Source organism: Oncorhynchus gorbuscha, linkage group LG07 (assembly GCF_021184085.1).
Source record: "Oncorhynchus gorbuscha isolate QuinsamMale2020 ecotype Even-year linkage group LG07, OgorEven_v1.0, whole genome shotgun sequence".
NCBI lineage: Eukaryota > Metazoa > Chordata > Actinopteri > Salmoniformes > Salmonidae > Oncorhynchus > Oncorhynchus gorbuscha.
The window spans coordinates 43,398,820-43,425,095 of NC_060179.1; the positions used below are offsets into that span (position 1 = coordinate 43,398,820).

At 46.0% G+C, this 26,276-nt stretch overlaps 1 protein-coding gene across 1 annotated transcript in view; it reads left to right on the forward strand.

The window, feature by feature from the left end:
• The first annotated feature begins 6,147 nt into the window (after positions 1-6,147).
• LOC124039890 (rhomboid-related protein 1-like) overlaps positions 6,148-26,276 on the forward strand; it is a 76,416-nt gene continuing 56,287 nt past the window's right edge. The window contains exon 1 of the mRNA XM_046356410.1: positions 6,148-6,601. Within this exon, the coding sequence (XP_046212366.1) occupies positions 6,563-6,601 (39 nt within the window). The 5' untranslated portion in view covers positions 6,148-6,562. The remainder of the gene's footprint in view (positions 6,602-26,276) is intronic.

Here is a 26,276-nt window from a genome sequence, read left to right on the forward strand (position 1 = left end):
CTTCCAGTTGAAGCTCGCATCCGCTACAAGACCATGGTACTTGCCTACGGAGCTGTGAGGGGAATGGCACCTCAGTACCTCCAGGCTCTGATCAGGCCCTACACCCAAATAAGGGCACTGCGTTCATCCACCTCTGGCCTGCTCGCCTCCCTACCACTGAGGAAGTACAGTTCCCGCTCAGCCCAGTCAAAACTGTTCGCTGCTCTGGCTCCCCAATGGTGGAACAAACTCCCTCACGACGCCAGGACAGCGGAGTCAATCACCACCTTCCGGAGACACCTGAAACCCCACCTCTTTAAGGAATACCTAGGATAGGATAAAGTAATCCTTCTCACCCCCCCCTTAAAAGATTTAGATGCACTATTGTAAAGTGGCTGTTCCACTGGATGTCATAAGGTGAATGCACCAATTTGTAAGTCGCTCTGGATAAGAGCGTCTGCTAAATGACTTAAATGTAAATGTAAATGTAGATGAAGCCTACCTCTTTTCTGCTCTGATTCGGTATCAAGGTTAGATATTTTGGTCATATTTCACTAGAGCTTGAGGGATTATAAAAACATTATAATTATTTTATAAACCTGTAGTTATTTACAGTGCCTAACAATGTCATGATGTGTGAGCATTGGTTAAGGTTCATACATGAAGCTTGTTTGGTGACTGACAGGCTCACGACAGGTTTGAAATTGTCATTGATTTGTTTTCTTTCAAATACTTGAGGTGCACTTGATTCATATACTGTAGCTTCCTGATGTAACGGAACCAATGGGAAAAGCCCAACTCCACCCATGCACCTCAGGTATTTGAAGGAAAACAAATACTGTTTGGTTTTCGGACTTTTCTCTACAGTTGGTCCTTGACTTGAACCCTTTTCATGAACAGATGGCAGCAGCCCCCTAATAAGGGCACAAGAACAGTAATTTACCCTTAGCCTACATATTGCTTACAGTACAGCCTAGGGTTCCCTTGCCACCTATATTATTTTCATCTGGGCAGTCCAGTTTTCAATCTTGTGCCAGAAGGAAGATGTGAGATAAACCAGTGTCTGGTTTTAGATAGGTGGCTCTATTTTCAGCTGGCGGTAAAACTAGCCCAATTTTTTAAAACGCAATTTCAACCTTTTAAAGCCAGCACTCTGCTGTTTTCCAACACATGCACCAGGATTTGTAATGTAGGCTACCTGTTTTATATGAGCTGGCTTGCGCCGAGGTGGGAGGGGTGGCAATATCTGAGGTGTGACCTTAAAAACGTGCGCCAATGTGCCAATTTCAGACAGCACTGGTGGGGATATTTAAGACCAACCAAAAGCTGATCTTAGCAGTAACGGTTGGAATGAGGTTGGTTATGTTATGACATGGATTTTGACAGCAGAAGCTCAGCCTATCCAACTGCGATGCACAGTGCCCATATGCACACTGAACAAGAAATTTGCTTTTGGTGCCAGTAAACATAATATTTAGAAACATAAAATACTTGTTTTTTTCCCATTTCGTTTCATTTGATATTAAACCATCAATAGTCTCCCCTCCTCTCAGTGAGAGGAATGCATTGCCAAGTACTTAAGATACAGGGTTTGAAATAGATCTTAACCACCAAATCTTTATTAAAATATCAAGTTTGGGAGCAGCAAAACAGTGAGCTGACATCCTCTTTTTATCTATGCATTGTAGAGTCTACATTGTTTTATCCAGCTCCCATTTGTTTTGCATAAAACCCCTCCAAAAGCTGTGTCTATATGCCCATCATGAAACGTAATTCAAAGTTATTTTCCTGTAACAATTGCTTGTCTAACATTTCATATGATTAAAAACCAAGCCCTCTGTAGGCTACTCTTGAAGACGATTTATGCTTGATCTGGAGGCGATATCAAGCTTCATGCTGCAACGCCTTGCGCCCCCACCATTTTTTTAACAATGCGGAGGGCTCAGTATAGCTCCTTATTCCTTCTGCATTGATATGATTGGTGGACAGTAACTTTTTTTTACATTAATTTTTACTTACACTTGTATGTTGACTCCATATTGATGGAGGTTTTTAGTTTTGACAGACTTTTCTTAGCGGATGAACAATCATCGTTTCAGGCAACGTTGCAAACTCCCCTTGCTTGGCTAATTTGGACCGAAGACAAATATGGCCGTGGGGATTCCTCCAAATGCATAAGGCCGAGGGCTGTCTAATTTGAGTTTGAAATGCGCCCTCCTTGCCCATCCAAATAAATTATTGATCATTGATTTGACCTAGATAAGCTGCAACAGTAAAAGGCGCTGCATGGTAATTCTGAAGTCTACATTGCCGTGCAGCATTTATATTGATACGGCCTCTGCAGAAGCCAGGGCATTCAGTGAGTTTGTTTAATACAGAACCTCCCACCCTCACCTACAGTCAACCAATCATGTCGATGCAGAGCTACATGGAGCCCTCTGTATTGTTAAAACATTTTAGAGGGACACAACGATGTGGTACCGAGCTCAATTTGGCCTTTGCTTGCCTCTGAAGACCCCGCAATTGCGTCACACCATCCATACAATGCGCCGACCACATTTTTGGTTTGGATCAAGCATAAGAGCGAATTTTTTACGAACATGTGGTCGGAGGCCCCATATGGATCACCGTAAATGCTGCACGGCCATTGCAGAATGCAAATTGACCTTGCAGCGCCTTTAAATTGGCGGAAAGACGCACCAATCTCAGTTAAAGCATCCGAGCGAGCGAAACAGCGCCCCCTATGTCTCAGTATGTGTAGACCATGAATCTGATGCTGTGTGGACCAAAATAAATGGCAAGTCATATTATTTCTGGCCAGATGGCATCAAATATATAGGCTACATATAGAGGGGCGCAGTTTTGATCGCTCAGATAGTTTCTCTGGTGATATACAGTACCAGTCAAAAGTTTGGACACACCTACTCATTCAAGGGTTTTTCTTTATTTTTTAAATTTTCTACATTGTACAATAATAGTGAAGACATCACAACTATGAAATAACACATATGGAATCATGTAGTAACCAACAAAGTGTGAAACAAATCTAAATATATTTTATATTCGTTTCTTCAAAGTAGCCCCCCTTTGCCTGGATGACAGCTTTGCACATTCTTGGCAATCTCTCAACCAGCTTCATGAGGTAGTGACCTGGAATGCATTTAAATTAACAGAATGATGCGCTCTTTCTTGGCCTTATCAATACTGAATTAAATCACACTTAGACAACGTTTGGCATGTCCATGGCTCAGGCATAATGCAATTTACAGTAGTCCTAGCCCCTATATCAGTGTGAATGCTGTCCTGTAGCTCAGTTGGTAGAGCATGGCGCTTGTAACGCCAGGGTAGTGGGTTCGATCCCCGGGACCACCCATACGTAGAATGTATGTACACATGACTGTAAGTCGCTTTGGATTAAAGCGTCTGCTAAATGGCATATATTATTATATTATTATTATTATTTAACAGTATACTTCCATATTAAAGCTTTCAACTAGTGGACTGAAACATGTTCAACATATTTAGCAAAGATGGGATAGGCCTACATTTTGAAGCAACCACATATTTCGCAATGTTCCGATTGGCCAGTGATAAGTCAATCCTCAACACGCCTACAAATGATTTATTCATCAAAAAACAGCCTTTTTGTGACAACGCCAGCTACCGCACCCATAATTCTCGCTGTGAAAATATCTAAAATAACGTTGGCGAAAATATCTGTGAAAATATCTAAAATATTTCTGACACAACCTGGACTATAGCGCTACCACCAACGCTAAGAGGGTTTGTTAAAGTATAACCCAGAAACTAAAATGCATGTGTTATAAAAATACAATTTCAAAAAGAGAATAGGTTTCTGCCAGTTGAAAAGGCAGCATCAGTTCTGCAGTCGGTACAAATCAGACACACAGACTGATTCAGTGGTTTTGGTCAAGGTCAACCTGTATAACACCCATTGAGGATAATATTCAACATTCCAAAGCAGTTCTGTGGTTGGACTCCATGACTGGTTGCCAAGATCATTTGGGTTGGTTGTTGGACTGGAAGTCGCAATTGCACGTCCAGACTCTAGAGGGCTCTCCACTCCTCTCTCTGAGTTAATTATTCCACTTCCTCAGCTATTCCAGTGCCACCCCTATCATTGGAAACTGCTTAAAAGGAGTGAGGCTTGATTCAACTCAATAAACAAACCTCTTTGGCCTAAAGCCAAAATGTTGAAACGTGACATGATATTCTTAACAGTTCAGCACGTCATTTGGGACTTGAACATTACAGAGATGTTACAGAGCAACACATATTCCATGTTTAAATCTGGGTGGTGGCAAAACCTCCCAACCATAGGCAATTCTTCATCCTGTAAAGAATAACTTCAATGCATTTTGTGCTGCAAGAATGTGAGCTCAATCTCTCATCTGTTTGTGCTCTTCCTCCCTCTCTCTCACTTTCTTTCCCTTGCTTTCTAATCTTCCTCCCCATTCTCATCTCGCTCTCTCCCTTGGTCCTTCTCTCTTTCCCTTGGTTTCACTCTCTACTGCATCCTATCTCTCTCCTAATATCTCTCTCTCCCTCCATATTCATCCCTGGACATTGCATAAAATAGAGCACTTTGGACTAAAACTATGTCACATAGTGACCCGATTCATTTGGCTGTCATTTTCATCATATGGGTGATTCTCCACACTGCCCACTTACCATTGCCGGACATCTGAAGGCGAGAGGGTCAAGCATTATCTACTGTACAGTACCAGTCAAAAGTTCGGACACACCTATTCGTTCAAGGTTTTTTTAAATTAATATTTTCTACATTGTAGAATAATAGTGAAGACATCAACACTATGAAATAACACATATGGAATCATGTTGTAACCAAAAAAGTGTTAAACAAATCAAAATATATTTTCTATTTGAGATTCTTCAAAGTAGCCACCCTTTTGCCTTCATGACAACTTTACAAACTCTTGGCATTCTCTCAACCAGATTCACCTGGAATGCTTTTCTAACAGTCTTGAAGGAGTTCCCACATATGCTGAGCACTTATTTGCTGCTTTTCCTTCACTTTGCGGTCCAACCCATCCCAAACCATCTCAACTGGGTTGAGGGTCGGGTGATTGTGGAGACCAGGTCATCTGGACCTGGAAGTTGGCACTGGATCTGAGAGGGGACAGCGGACTGTAGACGGAGAGGGGATCCTGACCTGTTGTCACACACTGATGGCCTCATACACTGTCAGGTCATAGCTGAGCTACAGCAACCTTACTACAGCTTTCAATTGGAGCGAATACACCAGCTCACTATGAAGCAGGATTTACTGTATCCCCAGCTATCCACATTGTCCTTAAGATAAGTGGTTATGATGTGTACATGCATATGGAATGATAATGTGTTCTCTTCTAAGGAAATAGGTCTGGTAATGGCACTGCTCCTACCAGGGCTGCCCACACAAGGGGTTAGGAGTCGCCATTCATCAATCTGATGTTCTGACCTTTTATGTTCAGGTCCCCATACACCAGTCTCTTCGCAAATTTACATTAATTATGCATGGGATTAACATAAAGGCTTTGTACTGGTTTTACTTATAATGATAATTTGTACACCAGGGATTTTTGCCCAAATGTTATTGCAGTTGTATTAATTTATGCGATACCATGGAGGTAGAATTGGTATTTCGTCATGGTTCTGTAAGTGTGCTTTAGTGTAATATTTGTGTGGTTCCATGTGTGCGATGTGTGATGTATATTCACGTTTCTGTTACAATGTGTGATAGACCTGCATGTACTGTACATGTGTGCATATATTCAGTCTGTTCACAAGGAGCTTAGGTGTTTTTTCTCTCTCTCTCTCTCTCTCTCTCTCTCTCTCTCTCTCTCTCTCTCTCTCTCTCTCTCTCTCTCTCTCTCCCTCTCTCTCTCTCTCTCTCTCTGTCTCTCTCTCTGTCCATGTGTATGTGTTTCAGATGTGCCTACGTGCATCCCTATCTGAGCCTGTAGTAGGCACACAGCCGCAGTGGAGCTCATCCTCTCTTCCTCTTCAAGACGCTCTCCTTGCAATGTGGAAATGAGCTGCAGCCAGTGGCCCCTCCTGTTCCGGTTCCCATTGGCCGAGAGGAGCCACCTCCCTCCCCTGCATCATTGGTATGCAGGCAGTGCAGTGTCAGTGAGGAGAGAGGGAGCAGTCAGTGCTGCAGGGCAGAGGTTAGCGAGGAGGAGAGTGCGTGAATGAGAGCTGCTGAATCTGCTGTTTGCTTGTTTTGCTGGGCTGCCTCCTTTCCACACAGCACTGGCACCATAGAATACCCTGCCACCACTACAGACGCTGCTGATTACCACGCTAGTTAGACACGGCGCTAACGGGAGAGCAAGGGGCCACCAGGAATCAGGTTATCCGGGTTTCTCCATCCTTTGAGCAGGGGACGTAGCCGTGTCGTGTAGTGGAGGGGGCTGACGCTACGATTTAGTCACCCGCTCCTACCTCCAACCAACCCCACTCCCCGTCCCCTTCTCCCCAACCACCACCAGCAGCCCGCTTGCTCCTCCCCATCTATGCCCTTGTCCTCGGCGGCTCCTCTCAACTCCCTGGCCAGTATATGGATAGAAGCTCCCTGTTTCAGCTCATACAAGAGCAGGTAAGCGAGCAAAGCAGCGGCGGGAGGTTTCTATGGTTACCGTCTCCTGCCAGCAGCCAGCCGCACTCTTTCTATCTAGGGATGAAAGACAAGAGGCAGGTGTAGAACTGCTGCTAGGGGAAGGGGGAAGGGGCATGTGGTATTGTGTTACTTAAAAAAAAAAGGTTTACTTTATTTTATTTCATAATTATTCACTTTATTTATTGAACTGCGTTGTTGTAATTAAGGGCTTGTAAGCATTTCACGGTAAGGTCTACCTACACCTGTTGTATTCGGCGCATGTGACAAATAAAATGTGATGTCGGCATCAAATACAATTTTGTCACATGCGCCGTATACAAACCTTACCGTGAAATGCTTACTTACAAGCCCTTAACCAACAAGGCAGTTTTAATAAAATAGTCTTAATAAAATATTTACTAAATAAAAAAATATATTTACGTAACACAAAATAGCAATATATATAGGGGGTACCGAGTCGATGTGCATCGGTACAGGTTAGTCGAGGTCATTTTGTACATGTAGGTAGGGGTAACAGCAGTATAAAAACAAAGGGGGGGGGGGGCGTCAATGCAAGTAGTTCCTGTGGCCATTTGGCTTGGGAGGTAGAAGCTGTTAAGGAGCCTTTTGGTCCTAGACTTGACACTCTGGTACCGCTTGCTGTGCGGTAGCAGAGAGAACAGTTTATGACTTGGGTGACTGAAGTATTGACAATATTTTGGGCCCTTCCTCCGACACCGCCTAGTATATAGGTCTTGGATGTCAGGAAGCTTTTAAAAAAATACTTTTACCCATTTTTCTCCCCAATTTCGTGGTATCTAATTGGTAGTTACAGGCTTGTCTCATAGCTGCAACTCCCGTACGGACTTGAGAGAGGCGAAGGTCGAGTGCCTTGCGTCCTCCGAAGCACGACCCAACCAAGCAGCACTGCTTCTTGACACAATGCCCATTTAACCCGGAAGCCATCCACACCAATGTGTCAGAGGAAACACTGTACACCTGGCAACTGTGCCAGCCTGCATGCGCCCAGCCTGCCACAGGAGTCGCTAGAGAGCAATGGGACAAGGACATCCCTGCCGGCCAAACCCTTCCCTAACCCGGACGACGCTGGGCCAATTGTGCGCCACCCCATGGGTCACGGCCGGCTGCGATAAAGCCTGGACTCTAACCAGTATCTCTAGTGGCACAGCTAGCAACTGCGATCCAGTGCCTTAGACCACTGTGCCACTCGGGAGGCCCTGTCATCAGCAAACTTAATGATGGTGTTGGTGTCTTGCTTGGCCACACAGTTGTGGGTGAACAGGGAGTACAGGGGAGGACTAAGCACGCACCCCGGAGGGGCCCCGGTGTTCAACATCAGCGTGTCAGATGTGTTGTTGCCTACCCCTACCCTGGGGGCGGCCCGTCTGGAAGTCCAGGATCCAGTTGCATAGGGAGGTGTTTAGTCCCAGGGTCCTTAGCTTAATGATGAGCTTTGTGGGCACTATGGTATTGAATGCTGAGCTGTAGTTAATGAACAGCATTCTCACGCAGAGTACCAGTCAAAAGTTTGGACATACTTACTCATTCAAGGGTTTTTCTTTATTTTGACTATTTTCTACATTGTAGAATAATAGTGAAGACATCAAACTATGAAATAACACATATGGAATAATACTCAAGGAATAGGAAAAAGACCAGACACCTAGACAGACCTATGGCACACAGCAACACAGGTACAAGCTAGTGCCCAGATGATTGCCCTACTGACTACAGTAAAATCATCAGGTCAGGACCAACCATCTCCAGATAAATTACCCCGTGACCACTGCTTCCAGGTTGAGAGAATGCCGAGAATGTGCAAAGCTGTCATCGAGGCAAAGGGTGGCTACTGTTATGCAGGTGAATGAGGACCCAAAAGCGACTTAACAGAAACAGAGTTTATTCAAGTCCAAACAGAAAATAACAAATCCTGAATCCTTAACAGGAACTGTCCAAACGGGAAATAACAGGATAAGCGGCCACAGACTGCAGGTCCCTTCGGGTAGGCGCGGGCCGTAGCTGACAGAGACACCTGCTCACACGCAGCATCTGACGAAGGCAAAACACGACAGGACGGAACAAGAACACAGCAACAGAAAACATCAAACCAGGCTCCGACAAGGACAGAAGCAGAAACAGAGAGAGAAATAGGGACTTAATCAGAGGGCAAAATAGGGGACAGGTGTGAAAGAGTAAACGAGGTAGTTAGGAGAATGAGGAACAGCTGGGAGCAGGAACGAAATGATAGAGAGAGAGGGATAGAGAGAGAGGGATAGAGAGAGAGGGAAAGAAACCTAATAAGACCAGCAGGGGGAAACGAATAGAAGAGAAAGCACAGGGACAAGACATGACAATATATGACAAAACATGACAGTACCCCCCCACTCACCGAGCGCCTCCTGGCGCACTCGAGGAGGTACCCTGGCGGCAACGGAGGAAATCATTGATCAACGAACGGTCCAGCACGTCCCGAGAAAGAACCCAACTCCTCTCCTCAGGACCGTAACGGGAAACGATGAAGAGGGAATCTAGTGCAATTACTATTATAAAAATGAGACACGGGTAGAGAACTGTAAGAGTTAGAGCAATCAGGACCAAACAGGCCAGGAGAGTAACAACTAGGGACAGACTGAGACACAGCAAGGCTAAGACCAGGAACAGGAGAGAGGCGGTGGCTGTGGACAGACTGAGACACAGCAAGTGCAGGAACAGGACCAGGAGAGATGCGGTGGCTGGGGACAGACTGAGACACAGCAAGGACAGGAGCAGAAGCAGGAAGAGAGTTACCGGACTTAGTCTGCGCGCAGTCTGAACAAGCAGCCACGAAACGGCGCGTGTCACGCTCCTGATTAGGCCACCAAAAACGCTGGCGAATAGAAGCAAGCGTAACCCGAACGCCGGGGTGGCCAGCTAACTGGGCAGAGTGAGCCCACTGAAGAACGGCCAGACGAGTAGAAACGGGAACGAAAAAGAAGGTTACTAGGACAAGCGCGCGGCGACGGAGTGTGAGTGAGTGCTTGCTTTACCTGTCTCTCAATCCCCCAGACAGTCAACCCGACAACACGCCCTTCAGGGAGAATCCCCTCGGGGTCGGTAGAGGCTACAGAAGAACTGAAGAGACGGGATAAATAAATAAAGCTTCAGGCTTGGTGTTCTTAGTGCCCGGACGATAAGAAATCACGAACTCGAAATGAGCGAAATACAGCGCCCAACGAGCCTGACGCGCATTAAGTCGTTTGGCAGAACGGATGTACTCAAGGTTCTTATGGTCAGTCCAAACGACAAAAGGAACGGTCGCCCCCTCCAACCACTGTCGCCATTCGCCTAGGGCTAAACGGATGGCGAGCAGTTCGCGGTTAGCCACATCATAGTTACGTTCCGACGGCGACAGGCGATGAGAAAAATACGCGCAAGGGTGGACCTTATCGTCAGTATGGGAGCGCTGGGACAGAATGGCTCCCACGCCCACCTCTGACGCGTCTACCTCGACAATGAACTGTTTAGTGACGTCAGGTGTAACAAGGATAGGAGCGGATGTTAAACGCTTCTTGAGGAGATCAGTACAACAATCATACGACCGGTGAGGAGGAAGGGAGGTGGCTCTGGACCGACTGAAGACCGTGCGCAGATCATGATATTCCTCCGGCACTCCTGTCAAATCACCAGGTTCCTCCTGTGAAGAGGGGACAGAAGAAACAGGAGGGATAGCAGACATTAAACATTTCACATGACAAGAAACGTTCCAGGATAGGATAGAATTACTAGACCAATTAATAGAAGGATTATGACACACTAGCCAGGGATGACCCAAAACAACAGGTGTAAAAGGTGAACGAAAAATCAAAAAAGAAATGGTCTCACTATGGTTACCAGATACTGTGAGGGTTAAAGGTAGTGTTTCACATAATATACTGGGGAGAGGACTACCATCCAAGGCGAACATGGCCGTGGGCTCCCCTAACTGTCTGAGAGGAATGTCATGTTCCCGAGCCCATGCTTCGTCCATAAAACAGCCCTCCGCCCCAGAGTCTATTAATGCACTGCAGGAAGCTGCCGAACCGGTCCAGCGTAGATGGACCGACAAGGTAGTACAGGAACTTGACGGAGAGGACTGAGTAGTAGCGCTTACCAGTAGCCCTCCGCTTACTGATGAGCTCTGGCCTTTAACTGGACATGAAATGACAGAATGACCAGCGGAACCGCAATAGAGACAGAGGCGGTTGGTGATTCTCCGTTCCCTCTCCTTAGTCGAGATGCGAATACCCCCCAGCTGCATGGGCTCAACACCTGAGCCAGTGGGGAAAGATGGTAGTGTCGGGGAGAGGGGGGACACAGTTAACGCGAGCTCTCTTCCATGAGCTCGGTGACGAAGATCTACCCGTCGTTCTATGCGAATAGCGAGTTCAATCAAAGAATCCACGCTGGATGGAACCTCCCGGGAGAGAATCTCATCCTTAACCTTAGCGTGGAGTCCCTCCAGAAAACGAGCGAGCAACGCCGGCTCGTTCCAGTTACTGGAGGCAGCAAGAGTGCGAAACTCTATAGAGTAATCCGTTATGGATCGATTACCTTGACATAGGGAAGACAGGGACCAGGAAGCTTCTTTCCCAAAAACAGAACGATCAAAAACCCGTATCATCTCCTCCTTAAAGTTCTGATACTGGTTAGTACACTCAGCCCTTGCCTCCCAGATAGCCGTGCCCCACTCCCGAGCCCGTCCAGTAAGGAGAGATATGACGTAGGCGATACGAGCAATACCCCTGGAGTACGTGTGGGGCTGGAGAGAGAACACTATATCACATTGGTTAAGGAACGTGCAACATTCAGTGGGCTCCCCAGAGTAACACGGTGGGTTATTAATTCTAGGCTCCGGAGACCCGGAAGCCCAGGAGGTAACCGGTGGATCGAGGCGGAGATTGTGAATCTCCTCCGAGAGGCCAGAGACTTGGGCGGCCAGGGTCTCAACGGCATGTCGAGCAGCAGACAATTCCTGTTCGTGTCTGCCTAGCATCGCTCCCTGGAACTCGACAGCAGAGTAGAGAGAATCCATAGTCGCTGGGTCCATTCTTGGTCGGATCCTTCTGTTATGCAGGTGAATGAGGACCCAAAAGCGACTTAACAGAAACAGAGTTTATTCAAGTCCAAACAGAAAATAACAAATCCTGAATCCTTAACAGGAACTGTCCAAACGGGAAATAACAGGATAAGCGGCCACAGACTGCAGGTCCCTTCGGGTAGGCGCGGGCCGTAGCTGACAGAGACACCTGCTCACACGCAGCATCTGACGAAGGCAAAACATGACAGGACGGAACAAGAACACAGCAACAGAAAACATCAAACAAGGCTCCGACAAGGACAGAAGCAGAAACAGAGAGAGAAATAGGGACTTATTAATCAGAGGGCAAAATAGGGGACAGGTGTGAAAGAGTAAACGAGGTAGTTAGGAGAATGAGGAACAGCTGGGAGCAGGAACGAAACGATAGAGAGAGAGGGATAGAGAGAGAGGGAAAGAAACCTAATAAGACCAGCAGGGGGAAACGAATAGAAGAGAAAGCAAAGGGACAAGACATGACAATATATGACAAAACATGACAGCTACTTTGAAGAATCTCAAATATAAAACATATTTTGATTTGTTGAACACTTTTTTGGTTATTACATTATTCCATATGTGTTATTTCATAGTTTGATGATAACCAAAAAAAGTGTTTTTGGGTTATCTGTAATTTATTTTACTATTTATATTTGTGACTACTTTTACATAATTACATTCCTAAAGAAAATTATGTACTTTTTACTCCATACATTTCCCTGACACCCAAAAGTTACATTTTGAATGCTTAGCAGGACAAGAAAATGGTCCAATTCACACTTATCAAGAGGAACATCCTTGGTCATCCCCACTGTCTCTGATCTGGCGGACTCACTAAACACACATGTTTCGTTTGTAAAGATGTCTGACTGTTGGAGTGTTCCGCTGGCTATCCACAAATGTAAAAAAAAAACAAGAAAATGGTGCTGTCTGGTTTGCTTTATATAAGAAATTGTATTATTCATCATTCAGTACAGCGTTTAATTGTGCAAATACCGCGTGTTTTGAGCCTTTGGTAGGCAAAAGACTGAGTGTCGCAAGAAAATTCAAGGTTACGAGAGCGCGCTTTTTGGAGACACGTTCCTTTGTTCCAGATCGCCTGCGAAGAAGCACGTTCGTCCGAGAGATTAGATAATAGTTTTGTACGTTTAGAACATCCTAAAGCTTGATTCTGCACTTAGTTTGACCAGTTTAGTCGACATATAATATGTAATTTTGAAGTTTTGATGCGCAACTGTTCGTGACCAGAAGTAATTTTTGGTAGTATTTCAGCTGGAACTTGCAGCATATGCTAATACAAAGACACACGAATTGAAACCAAATTATGTTTTGGGTAAGTATGACTTCTTCCACTACATTATGATTGAAGACCATCAAAGGTAAGGGAATATTTATGTTGTAATTTTGTGTTTCGGTTGACTCCAACATAGCGGAGAAATATTGCTTATGTCTGAGCGCCGTCTCAGATTATTGAAAAATGAACGATTTCTGTAACGTTAAAAAGAAATGTGACAAAGCGATTGCATTAAGAAGCAGTGTATCTTTCTAACTATATGTAGAACATGTATATTTAGTCAAAGTTTATGATGTGTATTGCAGTTATCTGGCGTTATCTGATGGAGTTATTTATCATTTCTCCGGACATTTTTTAGCATTTTCTGAACATGGCGTCAATGTAAACAGGGATTTATGGATATAAATTGCATATTATTGAAAAAAACATAAATGTACTGTGTAACATGTCCTATTACTGTCATCTGATGAAGATTTTCAAAAGGTTAGTGAATTATTTTTCTTTTAATCCTGCATCTTTTGTTCGACAAAATGGCTATATATTGGCTGTGTCTTTGGTGGTGGTTTGACATAAATATGTGCTATGTTTTCGCCGTAAAACATTTTAGAAATCTGACTCGCTGGGTAGATGAACAAGGTGTTTATCTTTCATTTGAGCTATTGGACTTGTTAATGTCATGTTTTGTCTTATATTGTCTTGTCATTTTGCTTTTCCCTCTGTTCGTTTTCCCCCTGCTGGTCTTTTTAGGTTCGTTCCCCTTTTTCTCTCTCCCTTCCTCTCTCTCTTCTCTCTATCGTTCCGTTCCTGCTCCCAGCTGTTCCTATTCCCCTAATCAATCATTTAGTCTTCCCACACCTGTTCCCTATCTTTTTCCCTGATTAGAGTCCCTATTTCTCCCCTTGTTGTCCGTTTCTGCCCTGTCGGATCCTTGTCTATTGTTCACCGTGCTGTGTCTGTGTATCGCCCTGTCGTGTCGTGTTTCCCTCAGATGCTGCGTGGTGAGCAGGTGTCTGAGTCTGCTACGTTCAAGTGCCTTCCCGAGGCAACCTGCAGTTCATGATCGAGTCTCCAGTCTGTTCTCGTCATTACGAGTGGAATTATGCTTTATGATTGTAGATTTACTTTACTGGATTAAAGACTCTGTTTTCGCCAAGTCGCTTTTGGGTCCTCATTCACCTGCATAACAGAAGGATCCGACCAAAGAATGGACCCAGCGACTACAGACGCTCGTAACACTGCCGTCGAGATCCAAGGAGCCATGCTCGGCAGACACGAGCAGGAATTGTCTGCTGCTCGCCATGCCGTGGAGAACCTAACCGCTCAGGTTTCCGACCACTCTGGACAGTTCCAGAGTCTTCGTCTCGTGCCACCTGTTATTTCCTGGCCTGCCTAGCCTCCGGAACCTAGGGTTAATAACCCACCTTGCTACTCCGGGCAGCCCACGGAGTGCCGCTCCTTTCTCACCCAGTGTGATATTGTGTTCTCTCTCCAACCCAACACATACTCTAGAGAGAGAGCTCGGGTTGCTTACGTCATTTCACTCCTTACTGGCCGGGCTCGAGAGTGGGGCACAGCTATCTGGGAGGCAAGGGCTGATTGTTCAAACAATTACCAGAACTTTAAAGAGGAGATGATTCGGGTTTTTGACCGTTCAGTTTTTGGTAGGGAGGCTTCTAGGGCCCTGGCTTCCCTATGCCAAGGTGATCGATCCATAACGGATTACTCTATAGAGTTTCGCACTCTTGCTGCCTCTAGTGACTGGAACGAGCCGGCGCTGCTCGCTCGTTTTCTGGAGGGACTCCACGCAGTGGTCAAAGATGAGATTCTCTCTCGGGAGGTTCCTTCCAGTGTGGACTCTTTGATTGCCCTCGCCATCCGCATAGAACGACGGGTAGATCTTCGTCACCAAGCTCGTGGAAGAGAGCTCGCGTCAACGGTGTTTCCCTGCTCCGCATCGCAACCATCTCCCTCCTCTGGCTCAGAGACTGAGCCCATGCAGCTGGGAGGTATTCGCATCTCGACTAAGGAGAGGGAACGGAGGATCACCAACCGCCTGTGCCTCTATTGCGGATTTGATGGACATTTTGTCAATTCATGTCCAGTAAAAGGCCAGAGCTCATCAGTAAGCGGAGGGCTACTGGTGAGCGCTACTACTCAGGTCTCTCCATCTAGATCCTGTACTACTATGTCGGTCCATCTACGCTGGACCGGTTCGGGTGCTACATGCAGTGCCTTGATAGACTCTGGGGCTGAGGGTTGTTTCATGGACGAAGCATGGGCTCGAAACATGACATTCCTTTCAAACAGTTAGACAAGCCTACGCCCATGTTCGCCTTAGATGGTAGTCATCTTCCCAGTATCAGATTTGAGACACTACCTTTAACCCTCACAGTATCTGGTAACCACAGTGAGACTATTTCTTTTTTGATTTTTCGTTCACCTTTTACACCTGTTGTTTTGGGTCATCCCTGGCTAGTATGTCATAATCCTTCTATTAATTGGTCTAGTAATTCTATCCTATCCTGGAACGTTTCTTGTCATGTGAAGTGTTTAATGTCTGCCATCCCTCCCATTTCTTCTGTCCCCACTTCTCAGGAGGAACCTGGCGATTTGACAGGAGTGCCGGAGGAATATCATGATCTGCGCACGGTCTTCAGTCGGTCCCGAGCCAACTCCCTTCCTCCTCACCGGTCGTATGATTGTAGTATTGATCTCCTTCCGGGGACCACTCCTCCTCGGGGTAGACTATACTCTCTGTCGGCTCCCGAACGTAAGGCTCTCGAGGATTATTTATCTGTGTCTCTTGACGCCGGTACCATAGTGCCTTCTTCCTCTCCGGCCGGGGCGGGGTTCTTTTTGTTAAGAAAAGGACGGTACTCTGCGCCCCTGCGTGGATTATCGAGGGCTGAATGACATAACGGTTAAGAATCGTTATCCGCTTCCCCTTATGTCATCAGCCTTCGAGATTCTGCAGGGAGCCAGGTGCTTTACTAAGTTGGACCTTCGTAACGCTTACCATCTCGTGCGCATCAGAGAGGGGGACGAGTGGAAAACGGCGTTTAACACTCCGTTAGGGCATTTTGAGTACCGGGTTCTGCCGTTTGGTCTCGCCAATGCGCCAGCTGTTTTTCAGGCATTAGTTAATGATGTTCTGAGAGACATGCTGAACATCTTTGTTTTTGTCTATCTTGACGATATCCTGATTTTTTCACCGTCACTCGAGATTCATGTTCAGCACGTTCGACGTGTTCTACAGCGCCTTTTAGAGAATTGTCTCTACGTGAAGGCTGAGAAGTGCTCTTTTCATGTCTCCTCCGTTACTTTTCTCGGTTCCGTTATTTCCGCTGAAGGCATTCAGATGGATTCCGCTAAGGTCCAAGCTGTCAGTGATTGGCCCGTTCCAAGGTCACGTGTCGAGTTGCAGCGCTTTCTAGGTTTCGCTAATTTCTATCGGCGTTTCATTCGTAATTTCGGTCAAGTTGCTGCCCCTCTCACAGCTCTTACTTCTGTCAAGACGTGTTTTAAGTGGTCCGGTTCCGCCCAGGGAGCTTTTGATCTTCTAAAAGAACGTTTTACGTCCGCTCCTATCCTCGTTACTCCTGACGTCACTAGACAATTCATTGTCGAGGTTGACGCTTCAGAGGTAGGCGTGGGAGCCATTCTATCCCAGTGCTTCCAGTCTGACGATAAGGTTCATCCTTGCGCTTATTTTTCTCATCGCCTGTCGCCATCTGAACGCAACTATGATGTGGGTAACCTCGAACTGCTCGCCATCCGCTTAGCCCTAGGCGAATGGCGACAGTGGTTGGAGGGGGCGACCGTTCCTTTTGTCGTTTGGACAGACCATAAGAACCTTGAGTACATCCGTTCTGCCAAACGACTTAATGCCCGTCAAGCTCGTTGGGCGTTGTTTTTCGCTCGTTTCGAGTTTGTGATTTCTTACCGTCCGGGTAGCAAAAACACCAAGCCTGATGCCTTATCCCGTCTGTTTAGTTCTTCTGTGGCTTCTACTGATCCCGAGGGGATTCTTCCTTATGGGCGTGTTGTCGGGTTGACAGTCTGGGGAATTGAAAGACAGGTTAAGCAAGCACTCACGCACACTGCGTCGCCGCGCGCTTGTCCTAGTAACCTCCTTTTCGTTCCTGTTTCCACTCGTCTGGCTGTTCTTCAGTGGGCTCACTCTGCCAAGTTAGCTGGTCATCCCGGTGTTCGAGGCACTCTTGCGTCTATTCGCCAGCGCTTTTGGTGGCCGACTCAGGAGCGTGACACGCGCCGTTTCGTGGCTGCTTGTTCGGACTGCGCGCAGACTAAGTCAGGTAACTCTCCTCCTGCCGGTCGTCTCAGACCGCTCCCCATTCCTTCTCGACCATGGTCTCACATCGCCCTAGACTTCATTACCGGTCTGCCTTTGTCTGCGGGGAAGACTGTGATTCTTACGGTTGTCGATAGGTTCTCTAAGGCGGCACATTTCATTCCCCTCGCTAAACTTCCTTCCGCTAAGGAGACGGCACAAATCATCATCGAGAATGTGTTCAGAATTCATGGCCTCCCGTTAGACGCCGTTTCAGACAGAGGCCCGCAATTCACGTCACAGTTTTGGAGGGAGTTCTGTCGTTTGATTGGTGCGTCCGTCAGTCTCTCTTCCGGGTTTCATCCCCAGTCTAACGGTCAAGCAGAGAGGGCCAATCAGACGATTGGTCGCATACTACGCAGCCTTTCTTTCAGAAACCCTGCGTCTTGGGCAGAACAGCTCCCCTGGGCAGAATACGCTCACAACTCGCTTCCTTCGTCTGCTACCGGGTTATCTCCGTTTCAGAGTAGTCTGGGTTACCAGCCTCCTCTGTTCTCATCCCAGCTTGCCGAGTCCAGCGTTCCCTCCGCTCAAGCGTTTGTCCAACGTTGTGAGCGCACCTGGAGGAGGGTGAGGTCTGCACTTTGCCGTTACAGGGCACAGACTGTGAGAGCCGCCAATAAACATAGGATTAAGAGTCCAAGGTATTGTTGCGGCCAGAGAGTGTGGCTTTCCCCTCGCAACCTTCCTCTTACGACAGCTTCTCGTAAGTTGACTCCGCGGTTCATTGGTCCGTTCCGTGTCTCCCAGGTCGTCAATCCTGTCGCTGTGCGACTGCTTCTTCCGCGACATCTTCGTCGCGTCCATCCTGTCTTCCATGTCTCCTGTGTCAAGCCCTTTCTTCGCACCCCCGTTCGTCTTTCTCCCCCCTCCCGTCCTTGTCGAGAGCGCACCTATTTACAAGGTACGTAGGATCATGGACATGCGTTCTCGGGGACGGGGTCACCAATACTTAGTGGATTGGGAGGGTTACGGTCCTGAGGAGAGGAGTTGGGTTCCGTCTCGGGACGTGCTGGACCGTTCACTTATTGATGATTTCCTCCGTTGCCGCCAGGATTCCTCCTCGAGTGCGCCAGGAGGCGCTCGGTGAGTGGGGGGGTACTGTCATGTTTTGTCTTATATTGTCTTGTCATTTTGCTTTTCCCTCTGTTCGTTTTCCCCCTGCTGGTCTTTTTAGGTCCGTTCCCCTTTTTCTCTCTCCCTTCCTCTCTCTCTTCTCTCTATCGTTCCGTTCCTGCTCCCAGCTGTTCCTATTCCCCTAATCAATCATTTAGTCTTCCCACACCTGTTCCCTATCTTTTTCCCTGATTAGAGTCCCTATTTCTCCCCTTGTTGTCCGTTTCTGCCCTGTCGGATCCTTGTCTATTGTTCACCGTGCTGTGTCTGTGTATCGCCCTGTCGTGTCGTGTTTCCCTCAGATGCTGCGTGGTGAGCAGGTGTCTGAGTCTGCTACGTTCAAGTGCCTTCCCGAGGCAACCTGCAGTTCATGATCGAGTCTCCAGTCTGTTCTCGTCATTACGAGTGGAATTATGCTTTATGATTGTAGATTTACTTTACTGGATTAAAGACTCTGTTTTCGCCAAGTCGCTTTTGGGTCCTCATTCACCTGCATAACAGTTAATGTGTGGAGGTTAAATATTTCTAAGAATATTTTTGCATTCTGTGCTCCATCTTTTGAGTTGAGCGTGGGGGGGTGTCCTTGGGGAGCGTGGTAGTGTGAACAAGTTAAGGATATTTAAAACCAAATACTTTTACTTTTAGACCTTACACACGTATTATTTGACTTTGACTTTTACTTGAGTCATTTTCTATGAAGGTATCTTCACTTTTACTGAAGTATGACAATTGGGTACTTTTCTCCACCATTGTCCAGCACTGAGACAGCTACAGCCTCAAGCACTCTTTTCAGCTCTCTCAGGATGCATTTATTCAACTTTTAACATTTTTAAAAAAATTCAGCTTTAGTATTTAAAGCGTTTTGCTATCAAAATCAAAGACTACTTTAATGGTTATTTTTTAATCAATGTCTAATGTGCATCGTGTCAGCCCCCCCCTCATCCCTCCACCAGCTGGGGATTTGACTGATTGACAGATTGGGCACCGAGAGGGAGGCATCGATTATCTGCTGCAGGGTCTAAGGGTCACGAGTGGCCCATCAGTAACACATTTATCAACAGACTTAGAGGTGTGTGCGTTTGTGGGTACCTGAAGTTCTCACAAGGATAGTAAAACAAGGAGAATTTGGAAGTTGGTACATTTTGCCGATAACCACAAGGAAAATGTATTATTTAGGTTTAGGGGTTGGGTTTAGGGTTTGGGATACAATTAGGGTTAGAATTAAGGTTAGGCCGGGCCTCCCGATAGGCACAGCGGTCTAAGGCACTGGATCGTAGTGCTAGATACGTTACTACACACCCGGGTTCATTCCCGGGCTGCGCCACAACGGGCTGTGTCCGGGAGTCCCATAGAACAGTTTACAATTGGCCCAGCATCGTCCGGGTTAGGGGAAAGTTTGGTCAGGTGGGCTTTACTTGGCTCATCGCTCTCTTGCGACTCCTTGTGGTGGGCCGGGCGACCTGCAGGCTGACCCCGTCGTCAGTTGAACGGAATTAAGGTTAGGAGTTAGGGTTAGGTATAGTTTTAAAGTTAGGGGTTAGGTTTAGGGAAAATATGATTTTGGATGGGAATCAATTATTTGGTCGCCACAAGGATAGCAATACAAGCTGTGGTGTGTGTGCGTGTTTTACCCCACCTTTTTTCAATATTTGTGTGTGTTTATGTATGAGCAGAAGGTGAAAAGCCACCAAGGAATATTGTGTGAATGTGGTAAAAGGATGTGCTGTGGTCATGGTGGTGGTTTTCAAAGTTTTCGAGCAGCAGCATGCACAGGTGGAGGGAATTCTTTAGCTTTAAAGTGTCTGGTTTCAATGGAGAAAAACTCTCTTTATGTTAGCCCAGGAAAGCAACGGAGGGTGTGCATGTCAACATCTATTTATCCATAATGTGTGGCAGACCTCAACTTGAAAGTAGAGTAGACCAATATTTTCTCCCCTAAGAGATACTTCTTGTTCTTGTCTCCTCAAAATGTATCTGTAGGCTATATTTTCATAGGCTCAGATGTGTAGACATTCATGTAGGCCTAGATCAGCAGGCCTTCATATTGGTCTAGTCTCCTTTCACTCATATAGGGTTATGAGTGGAGTTGTGCTACATGTAGCTAGTTGCATGTACCTCTCACATTGGGCTGCTACATCAGACTGCAGCACGAGAGAGAGAGTAGCTACAGGAGTGAGTTTTATTAGTCTTTGTCTGCAGGAGGTAGCAGTGCTGAGCTCAGGCTATTTCTGTCCCATGCAGGCACATACACTCACTGACTCACACTCAGACTCATACTTGACAAACACAGACGCACTCACACTTCTGTTTGTCTAATGGTTATTCATATAGCCATGTCACTTAATAAGGACATTGGCAGCCTGAGTTCGAGCTCCACCATCACTGAGCCTTGCAATCATTAGTTGATTAATATCTCCTTTGCAATTCCCCTCTTTTATCAGAGCTATTTTCACCTGCTACATAAATGATCTGAGGACAGTGTTATACAGTTTTGGCGTGTATATATGCCAACCATAGCAAGGATGAGGTTCTTATTTTCTCTTTCATTGAGGTCTGATGCCATCAGCGTGGTGCTTTTCATGCATAGCATTTGAGGAATGTCTCCTGCTGCTGTTTGTGTGACTGAATGTCAAAGGGAGAAAATGTGGTCATGGATTCGACACGAATCAAGGAGTTCTGCTCTGTCTGTGTGGAGCGAGAGTAGAGACGAGAGAGAGAGAGAGAGAGAGAGAGAGAGAGAGAGAGAGAGAGAGAGAGAGAGAGAGAGAGAGAGAGAGAGAGAGAGAGAGAGAGAGAGAGAGAGAGAGAGAGCTGTTGTCATGGCCTGACTGCCACCATCTTGCAGTCAGTGCCACAGTAGCCTACAATGCTGCTGATGTATAATAATTAGAGGGCCCGGTTGTCAAAGAACAAGCAGTGGGTCCTTGGGGCACTGGAGCTGATTCACTGCTTAGCTCAGACGCTATCGCTGTGTTAATACACTGCCGCGCAAATATTACTGCAACACTGATACAACTCTCATACTACAGCAATACTCAGATGCTACAGGTATATTACTACCCTGCTATACTTGTACTCTGGTATGGAAATTAAGGATTTTGGGCACTGGCATAGCAGGCTAGTAGACCACAATTTTTACTAGCCCAGTCTGAAAAGTACTAGCCTTGGGCTATCTTATTTTCCAACCCTGCTTATACTACAACACTACCACACCACTCTGATACTACTACAGTACTTAAAATATTACAACACTTCTTCTACGTTGCTACATTACTACACTCATGCTACTACAGTACTACACTCTTACTAGGTAGGCACACACAGACCCATCCATTTTAGTCTGGATGTGAGGATGTAGATCTTGCAATGTGGACAAACAAAGCTTCCTTGTTTTTATTTAGGGCCAAGGTCTGTTCCCAGGTCAGGGTTTCCTCCCCCTCCCACTGTAGTGCTGGACTCGGTTAAGTGACACCTGCTCTGGGGTTAGCCTCAGTGGCTGGTTGTCTGCTGACGGTAATAGAGGTCTTGAGGGTTAACGACGTGATCTTTCCCCTGCTGTCAGCACAGCCGCCTCCTCCTCCTCCACACTATTTCATCCCCTTATCTTCATCCATCCCCTTCTACTTGCTCCCACCATATTTTCTTCACCCTATCTTGTTTTTCTCTGTTTTTGTTAACCCTTTCACCCTCTTCATCCGCAGGTCCTGCTGTCACCACCCCCCCCTCCTTGACCCCTTAGCCCTCACCTCTTTCATCATCCCTTTTTCACCAGCCCATCCTTCTATCCATTCCTCTAATTATCTCTCCATCCATCTATATCCTTCTTTCCCTACTCCAGTGCTCTCTACCCCCTCCTCTCTCAATTCCCCCACAATATGGGAAATGCGAAAGCTGTGACACACAGGAAACCCGTAACCATGGCGACGATGTGGCTTGTCAACCCATCATCCTCCCGGTGTTGTATTATTTCAATAACAGCTCTCTGTCTCTGTCTCTGTCTCTCTCTCTCTCTCTCTCTCTCTCTCTCTCTCTCTCTCTCTCTCTCTCTCTCTCTCTCTCTCTCTCTCTCTCTCTCTCTCTCTCAAACAGTCATGGACCCCACTACCCTTACTAAGAAAAAAAGGTGACGCTTATAACCTAACGTTCATTCGTCTCTGTTTTCCTCACTGAATGTATTGATTGTTAATCGTCATAACTACCAACAAGGACCAATCTTTCACCACCTCTTCACCTTCATTCTCAGCTCCCGGTACTTGTGTAACACCCTTCCAGTAGAAGGTTAGGCAAATACTGTCTCTATTTACAGTATAGGCTACAGTTCAATTTGCAGTGTAAAACCCCGCATGGTAACCGTGGCGATGTGACAATGACATATGGGGCCAGACAGTGATCAGACTTCGTGGCTCCTCTGTGTGCCCGGGTGATGCAGAGCACCGGAGTGTGTCACAGCCTTCTGATAGATTTGGACTGTTGGAGTGTGTTAGAGACGTCTGACTAACTGAATGCTACACAGTGGTTGAGCAGTCTCTGGCGTTCTCTCTTTTCCCTCTCTCCTGCTCTCTATATACAGTGGCAAGAATAAGTATCTGAACCCTTTGGAATGACCTGGATTTCTGCATAAATTAGTCATCAAATTTCATCTAATCTTCACAACAACAGACAAACATAGTGTGCTTAAACTAATAACACACACAAATTATTGTATTTTTCTTGTCTATATTGAATACATAATTAACATATTCACAGTGTAGGTTGGAAAAAGTATGTGAACCCCTATGCTAATGACTTCTCCAAAAGCTAATTGGAGTCAGGAGTCAACCTGGAGTCGAATCAATGATAAGAGATTGTAGATTTTGGTTAGTGCTGCCCTGCCCCATAAAAAACAGTCACAAAATTTGAGTTTGCTATTCACAAGAAGCATTGCCTGATGTGAACCATGCCTCAAACAAAAGAGATCTCAAAAGACCTAAGATTAAGAATTGTTGACTTGCATAAAGCTGGAAAGGGATACAAAAGTATCACTAAAAGCATTGATGTTCATTAGTCCACGGTAAGACATGGTCTATAAAGGGAAAAAGTTCAGCACTGTTGCTACTCTCCCTAGGAGTGGCCGTCCTGCAAATATGACTGCAAGAGCACTGCTCAGAATGTTCAATGAGGTTAAGGGGAATCATAGAGTGTCAGCTAAAGACTTACAGAAATCTCTGGAACATGCTAACATCTCCGTTGACGAGTCTACGATATGTAAAACACTAAACAAGAATGGTGTTCATGGGAGGATACCACGGGAGAAGCCACTGCTGTCCAAAAAAAAACATTGCTGCACATCTGAAGTGCACCTTGATGTTCCACAGCGCTACTGGCAAAATATTCTGTTGACAGATGAAACTACAGTTGAGTTTTTTGGAAGGAACACACAATACTATGTGTGGAGAAAAAAAGGCTCAGCACACCAACAAGCACACCAAGTATGGTGGAGGGGGCATCATAGTTTGGAGCGGCTTTGCTTCCTCAGGCCCTAGACAGCTTGCTATCATCGACGGAAAAAGGAATTCCCAAGTTTATCAAGCCATTTTGCAGAAGAGTGTTAGACTATCTGTCTGCCAATTGAAGCTCAACAGAAGTTGGGTGACGCAACAGGACAACAACCCAAATCACAGAAGTAAATCAACAACAGAATGGCTTCAACAGAAAAAAAATATGCCTTTTGGAGTGGCCCAGTCTTAGTCCTAACCTCAACCCGATTGAGATGCTGTGGCATGACCTCGAGAGCAGTTCACACCAAACATTCCAAGAATATTGCTGAACTGAAACAGTTTTGTAAAGAGGAATGGTCCAAAATTCCTCCTGACCGTGCAGGTCTGATCCACAACTACAGGAAATGTTTGGTTGAGGTTTTTGCTGCCAAAGGAGGGTCAACCAGATATTACATCCGAGGGTTCACATACTTTTGGCACCATGCACTGAGAATGTTTACATGGTGTGTTCAATAAAGACATGAAAACGTTTTAATTGTTTGTGTGTTATTAGTTTAAGCAGACTGTGTTTGTCTATTGTTGTGACCTAGATGAAGATCAGATCAAATTTTATGACCATTTTATGCAGAAATCCACATATTTCCAAAGGGTTCACACATTTTCTTGCAAATGTACCCATCTCCCTCCCTCCCTCCCTCCCCATCCTAACATCCCAGTGCCCTACACTCAGCCTATGCAAAATGTTGGCCTTATCTGCAACCCTTCTTTCTCTCCCCAGGGGCAGAATAGACTGTGTTTAAACAAACCTCTGTGAAACACACTGTAAGGGCATTAAGTAAAAATAGATCTGGGATATTTTTTTCTTTCTTGGTTCATTCTCATACATGCATTTGCTTTAGCCGCATTTCAGGAAGCCACTTCCCAAGCTCAAGACTGTCAGGCCCAGCCAGCGAGGGGCCCCGGCATTCAGCCAAAATTACTCTGTGTGTGATATGTTTGTGCGATGACTGAGCAGGGAGATGGCTCAGATTACTGATGTGTGTGTGTGTGTCCATGTGTGTATTTGTGTTCGCGTCGGTCTGTGTGTGTACTTTTGTATGGGCGCCTGCCTGTTGGGATGAAAAATGGCTACACAACAAAGTCTGTGATTGTGAAAACACAAGAATTTACACTATTTGCTCTTAGCTCCCTACTATTTCACAAGGCTGATAACATTTGGTTGCTTGCATCAACAGAGCAAACATGCAGGGCCGGTTCCAGGCATCAGCAACATAAGCGGTCAATTAGGGCCCCGGCCGCTAGGAGGCTCCCGTCCTGAGAGTAAGAATAGTAGAATACACAAGGTGCAATTTCAAAATTTGTTTGTGCATCAGCAGTTTTTCTCTTATGTCAGTCACTGACAGTCACTCAATTAGCCATGTCCGCTAACCATTTTTAGATTGGTAGTTAGTCTAGCAAGCTATCTAAACTTGTAGTGATCATGGCCGAATACTGACTGGGCACGCAGGGCACGTGCCCAGGGTCGCTGACCTCCAGGAAGCCCCATTTGATTTTGTTAGTCATTCTCACTCGGATATCATATTAGCATGGCATAAGTCATTACAAAATGTGTAGAATTGCAGGAAAATAGCTTTTAAAACTGCCAACATTTCTCTCCGCCCAGAGCAAAATGTGTAGAATTGCAGAACATTTTCATGCAACATTTGCATTAAAATTAACTTTCAATCAAAAATATGTCTCCCCATCGTCAAGAGTGGGGGCCACTAGAATGTTTTGCCGCGAGGTGGATGGCCTCCCAGCCAAATCTCGCTTAGGGCCTCCAAAAGGCTAAAGCCGGCCCTGCAAAAAATGCTACCATCTGACTCGAAGCATGATCAAAGCTAACACACTAGTATTTGACTGCTAATACCCCACCCCTGACTAATAAATAAGTAACAAGAGACCTTGGGAGGGTGAGCAGTAGAAATGGAATTAAAGAGCTTCTTGTATTCAATTAAACAGCAGTAAACGTTCCTGAAATCAGTCCCGGGGAGGAGGAAAAGAACTCCACAAAGAGAGAGGGATCGACACATACACAAACACACTGTATCAGACACTCCCAGGGATTTTCTGATGAATCTTCCTTGTCCCTGAGTGGAGCTGGCGAGCTGTAAACCTTGAGACAGCTACAGTAGAGACTGGCACTAGCAGGCTCAGTGTTTTATAGAACCACTCTACCCTCCTGAGGCAGCCAAGGAATGGCCTCTGCCTACTGAGTCATGGAGCCATCTATATTCAGAACGAGAGGATCTCCTCCTCCTATATTTACACAAACCAACATGGTA